We start from the raw sequence: 11,472 nt of genomic DNA, 5'->3' as shown, positions 1-11,472 counted from the left end.
CCCAGTCTTCCAGGACAGTTGCCCGCCTCTAAGCTACCTATTAGTTCAGAGGCTCTTAGCCCAAAAGGAAGGGCCGTTGACTTCAAAAATCTTTCAGCTAAAAAAATATCCTAATTCTTCGAGATTTACTTAGAGACCATTCTAAACCAGTAATGGCAGCAGGATCGGATTCATAAAGAAAAATCGGGTGTTCAGAGCTCCAAACAGATCCTAAGTTGCTTTAATACAGGGGATGGAAAGTTGTCTGGCAACTGCAGAAATAAAGGAAACTTTAACTTGTCAGGTAACTTTGCAACAGTTAAGTGTGGCCTGTCAGACTCACCCTTAGACTTACGCTTTTTAGATAGAGACGAAAAGGAAAGATTGTTGTTGGAGCAAAGAGTGACCTTTTTTCCTATGCATTTATTTTTTAAAAAAAATGCATTGGACAAAAATTTAAAAAATTCTAGTAGATTCAAAAGACAAAACCAACGGTCAATGTGTGCACCAAATCATTCGCAACTGAGTGTTCCTAAACTTCGGCCTGTCAGTGGTCAGCAACATGTATTAGAGTAGGAGAACGTGTGTCTCTTGGGCATTACCAAACCTCTTCAGAGAACGTTACGGTGAGCTCTGCTGCAATGAAAACTTGTACTCGGGGCCTTCTGCTAAGCATGCTCACACTGAGGATGAAAAGATGAAAACCACAGTCTTCATGGTACTGAAGTGAATGATAAGACTGGTTTTCAGGTACAGTATTAACAGAAAGCTTTTTTACGTTCTTTCAAGTGTGCCTTGGACAATAGGTGTGCCTTAGAAGTCAAAAAAATCCATTCATTAGGCAACACTCGTACATTCAGCATATTTTTGAACATATTTTGAACCTAAGCACTAAATAATTTCTTGGTCATAATTTGCAAGAGACCTCAGCATGCTTTAGGTTTTGACAAAGTGGAGATACTCTTTTAGGTCTGTACTCTGCCCATAAAAAGAAAGATACTCCTGGTGGGTCAGAGTTCCAGCAGAAGTCTGATCTGCAGGACTTGGTCTGGCAGCTATGAGAGCTCAGGTCCTTCCCCCGGCAGTGCTGCAGGGTTAGGAAGAGATTCTGGGCACCTGTTCACCTATAGGTTGTGATATTCATTAACTGATTTTATGTGATAACAAAACCTCACAAAATATTTCCATCCAAAATAAATTTTACATTGTATCTTATGGCTTTCATCAGGTTCATAGTTAAATGCCTGGATAATGATATTTTCTCTCTGTTAAGCATGTGTTGCTAATCATGGCTATCTTTGCAGTCAACTGCGGAAGCCAAAATCCATTGAAATAAGCAGTTTTTGTATGACACTTTTGTTGCACTGAAATGCCCATCCAGGAGCGGGGAAGGTAATCGTCAAAGATCTCATCACACATTCTGTAATGACAAAGCAGTTTCTTTAGTCATGGGCAAATGGATGCCTGCAGCATCAGTTCGGATTTGCAGACCGCAACTAGATTCTCCATTGCATTTTTGTTGGACACAACACTCCTTCAGTTGCCTTTTTAGAAGAAAAAGGTTGCTAAGGACCGTCCTGGTTTCTGGAGATTAAATTATAGTGTTAACAAACAAAATGTCTGCAACTGAAATGCTGATTGGGACAGTGTATTTATCTCTTTGTTACCTTGAGGTTGGTATCTAAACCTCACTGCAGTATTTTGGTTCTGCTGCAGGTCAATACGGCCACTTTTTCTGGGATTTCTTGTTACTTCTTAGTTATTTGTTGGCCTCCAGCGTCTCAAATCCTTTTATGTCATGAGATTTGTGGATGTAAGTAAAATTCACTGCCCAATCACCTGCTCTTGCTGGGTCTGGGCTGGTCTTCTGGCTCTTTTTGTTAGCACCTTGCCTTCAGTGAGCAAATACCTGAAGTTCAATTTGGCTCTGCTGCAGTTAAGGTCAGCACTCAAGCAGGACCGAGGTACCCCATGTCTGTGAGGTCCCTGGTCGGAAGAACAACCTGGCTTGCTCCATACTCAATGGTGATGATAGCCCATATTAAAAGAGAATATATGATCCAGGTTTTTGGTTTTTTATAGCCCTGAGTTAAGAGTAAAGTATAGTTGGATAGTTTGGGGTTTTTTTTTTTCATGGATGTAGAGGTGACTATGGTAATCAAAGATGCAGTTTTCTTTCTGATGTGTAGCACTACCCCGAATGCATTAAGAACCACAGGGTTGCCACTTCATCTTTGTATTCTTTCCAGTTCTTTGCATTTGCTAGTGCAGAGAGGGGAGCCCTGTTGCATTGTTTAAAACCAGAAGAGTTTGGAGCAAACCTGTTGTTGTTGGGGCTTGTTTTCTTGCCAGCCTTGGTGGAATGAACTTCTGCTAACTGCCCAGATAAGGAAAACCCATCAGTGCAAGATTGATGGATATGCTAATAAAAACTATGTACAAGAAGAGTATTTCCCATTCATGCATTTGCCATTAACATGAGGCTATCAAGGTTGCAAAAGAGCTTTGGGTGGGAGTGGCTGTCAGGGGTACTGAGGTCTGTTAGTGTCTTTTCTGCTGATTTCCTTGTGGGTTGATGAACTCCCTTGGGTTCAGCATTTTGCCCTCTGTATTCATGGTTAGTTTGGTTAGTTTAGGCTATGGGCTAGTGACCTGAGTTTCAGAGCTGATGCACATGTGCTTCTGCTACCTTTGAAGTGAGCAGGATTTAGGTATGTTGATGGGTATTCAACGTCTCTGGAAATGAAGCCAGTTACATGAGTTCTCAAGTTCCTAGGTTGATGTGCCTGAAGGAAACTATACAAGCTTGAAAATGTTGACTTTAAAATATACTTTGGTTTCCAGTCTTGTAAGTAGACAAAATAAATTCCACACCACATGGGGTACCTAGGAACTTAATTAAGGTGAATTAAGTGTTTTAAAATCTTTGCAGAACAGAAACTGCAAAGTATGTGCAGAATAATAGCAACACCTGAATGTTCATCAAGGAGAACTAGAGTTTTGGATTGCAGGTATAAGAAACGGCTTTCAGGATAACAGATGGATAAGTTTATCTCAGCTTTTTGCCATGGTATCAGCCTGCCTGCTCACAGTTAACATTATTTTAACCTTCCCTGACCAGGACCCACTACTGTTAATTGAACACAAGATGATCATAATAGCCTTGCTAGGGACACTGTGAAGCACGGTATGTAACCGAATAGTATATTACACTGTGAAATAAGGACTGCGAAGAAAGAGAGTTTCAGATGTAATGCAGAGCATTTCACATGGTAATCTTGCGTTACCCAAATAGCAAACATGTAGTAATGCAAGAAAGGGAGAAACTTCATCTTGCTAAGGTATTACACATATTTTAAAATCCTTCCTTCATTGTAGTGTTTCACTGAATTACATTTTTATTAATATTTGGAAAAGTCTTCTGCATATAAGCAGTGATCATTTCCATGTCTTTCGTATTTTAGAATGTATTTTAAGATTTTAACAGTACTCTTAAATGCAATATGAAACACAAATATAGCGTAGTAAATATTTTTTTTTTCAAAACCTAAAATGTAGCAATTCACAGCAAAACTTAAGAAGCAGAATTGGCTTCAGGAAAACACATCAGTTTAAAACATGCGTATCTTTCTCTAGTCACTATATTGTCTTTACTTGGTTCACTGGAAGAGCTCTCAATATAGATGAATTAGATACTTTGAGTAAAAGAACCCATCTCTTCTTTGCCATGTGAGAGTTTCCTGTGCTTTTGGTAGAGGCTGTGCTAGCTATTAGGTTCTTATTAAACTTTTATTAAGGGCTTCCGTTCGTGCCGCTTCCCATTTTAAACAAGTAAAAATACTAAATATTTTTTTAAACACTCCCATATAGCCGTGCTGCTCCTTCTCAAGAAGCAGTAGCTTCTCAGATTGTTTAGCTGAAAAAGTAATGTTAAGGATAGTTGCAGCTGCCAAAGTCTGGAAACTCAGAGTTACATCTGACATTTCATTCTTCACCTTAACTATTGAGCCTTGGCCATTCATTGGTTTTTCACAGTGCTTTGGAGTTAGAAGGGAGTTTTACAGATGAAAGATGAAAATCAAAATAAACTCCTTTATCAAGTAAACCTTGCAAGGGCATTCTGAATTTTACAATACACGGGGAGTTGATTGTGATATAACGTACAACGCAAGAGGGTTGGAATAAACAATTTATTCTCTATCGTTAGGGATGGCCATGCATAACTGACTTATGGCTCTGGTTTGCTCTGCCACTTGTTACGTGTGCAGTCATCCCTAACTCATACCAAAAAATAGTTCATCATACTCCTGTGTTGCATCGCTTTTATCAAACGTTCTCTCATTAAAAACTTTACTGGGGACATCGAACGTTTCAAGACACTGGCAATGCTTATGAACGCTTTGCCCGGAGCTTGGTCTTTGCTGAGTGGAGTCGGTGCCAACAGTGATCATGAGATGGCTCCTGATGCCCTGCGCAGATGCAGTTTGGTGGGCCAGTAGCAGTCATCGTTTGACAGTACATAGTGGGTTCAGTGCAGAGGTTGAAGGCTGGCTTGTCAGAAGGACGGAAGGGCCGCAGGGGCTCCCCCCAGGTCGGGAGCGAAGCAGGGGGTGCAGGAGAGCGTGGGAGAATGCGGCAGCGTCACTGCCCCACTGCCCCCGCGGCATAGCTCCTGCCCTGCGGTGTGGGTTTCATTTCCTCCGCTGTCAACTGAGGACCTGCTCTGAGCCCTAAATCCTTTTAAAAACAAACTAGGCCATCTGCTAGATAATTCCCTGGCCATCCTCGTGATAGGTATATCCGCAGTCTGTAGCTGTCTGTTGGATAACCATCTGAAAGGTTTTGCTCCTAAGCATCATGTGGATCCGAGCCTTCAGCTGCATCCATGCTCCCTTCCTGGAGAAGGTTCCTTTTCGGCAGTGCGTGTCCACAGCACAACCTGGCTCATTTTGCCCCATCTTCTGAACAGAGGATGCCGTGCTGCTACAAATGGAAGTCGGTGGGTCCCCAATACTGTCTAGGTAGTAGCTGGACCTAAGCCACTGGTGTGCCTTGGTGGTAAAGCACCCGCTGCTGGGGTGCACTGCTGAGATTGGAGCTGCAGGGTGGTGGTTTTACCCCACAGCGTGCCGTTGTGGTGGCAGGCTTTGGTTCACAGCATTCTGTACCTTTCTTGGCCAGGAGTGTTTGCTGCAGACCGACACGCAGATTGCTACAGTGATGTTGTCATGCTTGGAAAACGGTTGGTGTTTGGCAAGGGTGCGTGCCGTCAAATGCATGGTCCCCCTGCACATTCATTTGTATCGATCCATTTTTTTCAGGCTATGTCACCTTCCTACTTGACGGGAACATTTTGAGCGTAGGCCTTTCTTCCAGCGTTATCACACCCAAGCTTAGTATAACTGATGAAAGTTCAATTATATGCGAAGTGACTATTAAAGCATCAGGGCTCATCTGGGGGTCTGGGCCTCCCCTCCCCTTTTCACTTACAATTGTGCTAAATCCCTTAATGTTGCAAAGAAATCGTACATTCATCAGGTGGAGCGTTGGAGGCCAGGGTGCAGATAACCGCTTTTACTGCATATGAGACATTGCAGTCCTGTTCTTAAGAACTGCCAGGCAGATTGGGAATCACGGTCACGGTTAATAGCAGCGAATTGCCAGCTCTTGATGGGTGGGTAGTCACTCCTTTCAGTGGTTGCCCCCTGGGGGAGAAGGTAGAAAAACAGAGGGAGGGAATTAGAGTGACTTTGCACAGTTGAGCAGGTTCATGCCGCTGGATCAGTGGCAAGCACTGGCAGGGCTCCACTCTGGGGAGGCTCACAACAACATCACAGTCTCATTTTTACCAATTGGTGTTGCTATAGCCAGTGGTGCACAGGGGGAGAGCAAAGAGAAGGGGGGGAGCCGGGGGGGAGAGTGAAAGCAAGAGTCTGGATTAAACAAACAAAAGTGCTTGTAAGTAGCATTTAACCCATAACCATTAGCCCAGTGCTGCTAATTGTACTAAACTGTATATCTGAAGTTCAGTGTGTGATTAAAGAGTTGGCTCACAAACTCTCTGCATAACCTTAATTTTTTCAAGGTTCTTTGAGTGTAGAATGGCTTATAATAATGATTTTGACTAATACGATTTTTGACATGCAACTTTAATGCTTAACCTTAGTACAACTCCAGAGCATTTCATGTGTATTCAGCTGTAAAGAGTGATGATTTAAAGGGATAATATAAGAAAAAGGTCGTTCTAGAATGAACCTCTAACAAATTGCATAAAGGAAGCTTATTATGCCATGAGTAGAGAGATATGCAGCTTTTCTGATCATTTTTCTGCTTGGTTCAAAAAATTGTTGAGACATGATTGGGGAAAGAAACACAAAAAATGAAATAGAAAACTGCAAGCAGTGAACATTCTTTTGATGGTTATGATTTTGTTGCCACTAAAAATACTCCTCAGTAATGCGGTTGTTCATCTTTCCTCTTGTTTTGGGTGAAGAATTCGTTCCAATAAGAAAATGCTGTTATTGGTTGGAGGATTGCCTCCCGGACCTGACCGGCTACCCAGCAATTTGGTTCAGTATTATGATGATGAAAAGAAGACGTGGAAAATACTGACAAGTAAGTGGTTTATTTTTGTACAGTTGTCTTGATGAATTTAAAAATGTGGTTAATCAAATTAGACACTTTATTGATTTGTTTCTCTTCAGGGATTTGTTTATGTATCACAGGGGGCTTCACAATGGAGCAATAAATTGAGATTGCAGAAGATGCTAATTTTATAATAGGATAGGCCTAAATTAACATTGGCTTAAAATCATTCCAGTAAGTTTTTTAGGTAAACTTGTAAGTCTTTCGTAGTGCAGCATGAATACATGCATATTTATGTACATACGAATAAAATCTGGTTTAGGAAAAAAAAAAGGCAGTGTTCGAGACAGTTTTCTCAGAGTCAGATCCCTGGTAAGCCATAGTGCTAGAGCACACCTTTGATTCTTTTTTGCATTTTCATTTCCTTCTTCCAGCTTTATCTGTTGTCCACAATCATTAAATGCTGACAGAAGCATGGATAGAATATATCAGCTACAATAAACAGTGCATGGAGGCTTCTATCACAAAATTCTTTCCCACCTTCTTTTAAAGGTTGATTGTGCTTTAGAGTAAGTATTTTGCCCCGAGCATCGAGATTTGGAACTTATTGTTATGTCGGTTGCGATTCCCAGTCTGACTTGGTCATGGAATCAAATCATAGCTTCTTGAGTGCAGCAGGCTGTGTGTGCATTGGTCCCCTTGTGGCTAAACTGGCTGCATTGGTCAATAAAACTAAATTTTAACTGTCAAAATTGCCCAAAGCACTATAGATAAAATAATAAATGAGCAATTTTGATCCATAAATCAAAGCCATACTTCTAAAACTGGACAGCTGCTAAAACCTGGGTTTCCTAATAGACCTGCTTTTTTCCCCCCAGTAAAATACATTTTACAGAACTCTGTTCCTCATCCCTTATCCAAAGCCCTTTAACGGGATACATCTGCATTAATATTACATGCACAGGTCAGGATGAAAAAATAATTAAAAAGACTGCTATGATGCAGGACTTTTAAATGATACCTCTGCAAATTGCTCTCTCCCATGGAAAATTTAGGAGCCTTTCTCAAAGTGCTGCAACGTAAAAAGACTGCTTAGGTATAGATACCCTGGACTAATAGTTGAGGTTATTGTGTAACAAAGGTCATATAAACTGTACATTAGAAAAGGCCACAGCATCTGTACTGGGAAATACACTACACTTCACGTTTCTTATAATAATGAGATACAATACTCACCTCTGTACACTGCTTCTAAGGAAATTCTGAAGATGGTAAGTCAGTGAAAAATCAGTGATACTATGTAAGGCAGTAGTGTTCAGATAGGCAGGAGAAATGGATCTTGCTTCAAGATATGAACTCTCCACTGAATTAAAGTAAAAAACTTTATTCTGAATCTTAGTTATCTATAGATCTGTCAGATTTTGTAAGAATGAAATTTATTCAGTTCTTGGTTACTTAACGGTGTGATACTGTCCCCAAGACTGTGGGAAAACTGGACCCAGGGGCAAGATACCTAAATGCTCTAGTTAAAAATCCATCGCTAGTATTTGAATAACATCACCATCTATGGTGGTGTTGAGAAGTGTTTCTGAATATTTTTATGTAATTTTATCAAAACAATGTGGCCTTTTCTTTGTTACCGCTAACAAATAGAAACAAATAGTAAACAAAAATTCTTTTTCCATTCTGGTTAGTGCACGTAGCCTTCTGTGCTATGGTTAAAAGATAATACATCTGTTACAGTCCTAGCTAGCCCATGTTCAAGCACTTGGTGCTCCCAGGATCTGTCTCAGTGTTGGCTGTCAGATGCACAGCCCTCTGGTGACTTTGGTAATCCTGTTCTTGCAAAAACTGCTAGAAAAGGATGCCTTCTTGGCCTGGACTACTGTTCCAGGATGTCTTTTTACAGTGAAAAAGACTAAATGTTAACAAGCATGGTTTCTTAGAAAATGTTATTACTACTCATCAAATGGTAGCAGTAATTATTTAAAAAAAAAAAAAAAAAGGTGAAATAAGAGTTTCAAGTATCCTCTGCTTTATTTTCTAACTTAATAGAAGAGAGAATGGGAAATGGAGGCAAGTGGGAGTAGGACTTTTTCCTGTCCTTTCCATAAAACACTGAAGGACTATACAGCATGGGAGTGGAGGCCTTTGAAGAACTGTGACTGGGCAGTTTTAGGGAAGACCACAAACTAATCACATTACAACACGGTGATAGTTCATGCAGCCATGGTGTTGTATCAACATAGTATGGCATTTATGGTTTGTGGGAATTTAAGGACATTGTTCTATCTTTATTTTTCATGTACTTTTTGCTATTTAGGAATAAGTGCATTCCTTTAGTATATTTTAGTATATATAGAAGTATATCCCTTTAGTAGTACAGAAGTACTTCCTTTACCCTTTTGCCTCTCTCCCAGTCCACAGTTTTGGAAAATAATTGGTCTGTTTATTTTTTATTCTTACCAGAGATGTACAATCAGGAGCGGAGGAGGAAGATTCTTCTTGTTTCTTTTTCACTTGTTTAGACAGGGCTGTCAGTCCTGAGGTTGCAGTTCACCCCCAGCTCATCAGTGCAAATGAGGAGTTTGTTCTCTAGAGAAGAGGGACAGAGCAAAAGCAGTGTTCTGCTCGTAAGGTTCTGTGATGGGAAGAATCTTAGTCCTTGTAGTCTGGTATTTTAGGGCATTCTATCTTACTGTCACCTTAGGTGTGTTTGATTTCTTCCTGTAATAGCAAATGTTTACAGAGTCTTTTCTGTAACCTGCGGCCCTCTAGTAGACTCTTCCACACACCAACAAAAAGCGAGGCTTTGCACTTAGGGGCTTGTTGATCCAACGTGGATGGGCATGGAAATTCCCCTTTCCCTCCCCCAAACCCATCTACATGACTAATTTTCTGCTCTCTGTGTCAGTGGCATTTGGGGGTAGGGAAGGTGGGAAAGAAGCTTGCAAACACATAGTCCTGGGTGTAGTGGCAAGGCCATTGAGGAGGAGATGGATGAGAGGAGACGGAATCTCCTCTTGTCGCCCTCCACTGAGAGGAGCCCCAGAAGTTACTCAGCAGGGGGGCCTGCAAACCCCTTTGGGAAGGAGCTGTTTGCCTGTTGCCTTTTTCCTTCTCAGCGTGGAGAGTGGCTGTCGCAAGCGCTCCGTTGCTTAGGGCTCTGTGTCCTGCCTCGCGTGATGCATAGGGAACGGGAGAAGATCAGCCGTCGGAAACTACTGACGCCATGTAAGCCGTGGCGCGGCACTTGGAGCTATGAAGACAGTTGCAGGTGGAACAGCACAAGCTATCGAGTATGACAGCTCAGCAGAGTAGCAATCTCATTTTGTTCCCGCGACAAGACTAGATCTATTGGCAGGGGATACTGCCCACCTCTCTCTGCCTGGCTAGCCAAAGCACCAAATGCATCAGTACTAATGGGAGTAATTCTAAAGGTATCAGGAAAACAACTTGCCTTGTTCATAGATCCAGAAGAGGAGGGGAAGCATGCACCCATTTCCAATTTTTTAATGTCATCATCTATAGGCAAGAATGCTATGGCTCAAGGGATCGGTAGATTTTTCACAGTCTAGTATTACTGTGTATTTTTCCTGTCTGGTATTTCTCAGAGAGTTATTTTTTCTGTGTTGGCAACAAAGAATAGAGACAGAATAAAGAAAAAGGAGGAGAAAGTAAGTGGCATTTTACAAACATTTTCTGCCACCTGATTTTACTTGACGTGGGCACAGCCCTAATCTGAGATTCATAATGTGCATGTTGCGGTTTAATTTGAAAGTGCTACTTACTGCACAGTTGTGCCTGCGCAAAGTACGGTGAACCAATCCTCACTGTGTGGTTTCCTTCCAGGCTTGCCTACACGTGGGCAAACACCAGTTCATTTTTTAACTGGCCCCCCCTGCCGGTGACACAGACCGAATGGCTGATGGGTGTTTGGTGGTTCTTAGTAACGGCAAAAGTTCTGCTCTGTTAATGGTGTTTCATTATGCCATGATATTTTGCAGTCCTCATAACTACGTGCTGGATGTGGGGCAGTGAGGGGGGTGTGTGTCCCTGTGTCACCACCTCACGCCTGGCTGCTCAGAACCAGCCACTGCTGCTTTGGTTTTAATTACCAGCTACAGTCCTGCCAGGAGTCCTTGTTTAATCCTAAAACTCCTTTGGTGGGTTGTTTTAACTGCAACGTTTAAGATTAATTAAACTTTAAGGAAGTGAAACAATGTTTTGTTTGTTAGAATTATTCCATAATAATTGCAAGTTTCAAAATCCAGAGCCTATAAAGATTTTTTGTGTTCAGAATTGCATAGCTCTCCCAAAAAACCCTACTGCTAAGGCAATGATGTATTACTTTCACTTTCATTATATGTTTTTAATCAGAGCGTGACTTCACACTAGACAAAGCGATGCTTTATGCATGGTCTCCCTTGTTTTTTGCTAAAATCTTTTGACATGATTAATTTTACTTTAATGCTTTTGTCTTGTTGTAATGGTAAGGATGATGGGTATAAGCCAGGGCAAAAAATACATGCTTTTCTGTCATAATGCCTCTAAGCATTTAAAAAATATATTAAATGAAAGAAAAAAATACCACAAGAGACTGATCCAACTGGAATTAAATTTCTTGCTACGTGAACAGAGAATGCAAGAAATAAATAAAAAAGATGCAGTCATTGTTTTAGGGATTTTTTTATTATTTTTTCCATAGCAATGTATCCATCTGTCTGATTAGAACCAATGAGTAGGAGAGAAATTGTGTCTTACAGATTTCTAGGTATACAGTGAATCCTCCTTTCAATGCAAAATTCCTTTTTCTCTAAAGCACAAAAGGGTAAAATATTGGAAAACGTTACTGATCTCTTAGGTGGCATGTTCCATCCATGTGAAGCTGCAGTTGCAGCAGACCTT

The 11,472-nt window shown here is 41.1% G+C and overlaps 1 protein-coding gene across 1 annotated transcript in view; it reads left to right on the top strand.

Annotated features, from left to right (window-relative positions):
• KLHL14 (kelch like family member 14) overlaps positions 1-11,472 on the top strand; it is a 101,333-nt gene that overhangs the window by 49,408 nt on the left and 40,453 nt on the right. The window contains exons 7-8 of the mRNA XM_009639482.2: positions 1,739-1,920; positions 6,473-6,594. Of these exons, the coding sequence (XP_009637777.2) occupies positions 1,739-1,920; positions 6,473-6,594 (304 nt within the window). The remainder of the gene's footprint in view (positions 1-1,738; positions 1,921-6,472; positions 6,595-11,472) is intronic.

The sequence above is a fragment of the Egretta garzetta genome, unplaced genomic scaffold (genome assembly GCF_000687185.1).
Source record: "Egretta garzetta isolate BGI_Z169 unplaced genomic scaffold, ASM68718v1 scaffold35, whole genome shotgun sequence".
In the NCBI taxonomy this organism is placed as follows: domain Eukaryota; kingdom Metazoa; phylum Chordata; class Aves; order Pelecaniformes; family Ardeidae; genus Egretta; species Egretta garzetta.
Note: the sequence above shows the minus strand (reverse complement) of the source record. Positions and strands in the feature narration are given on the sequence as shown.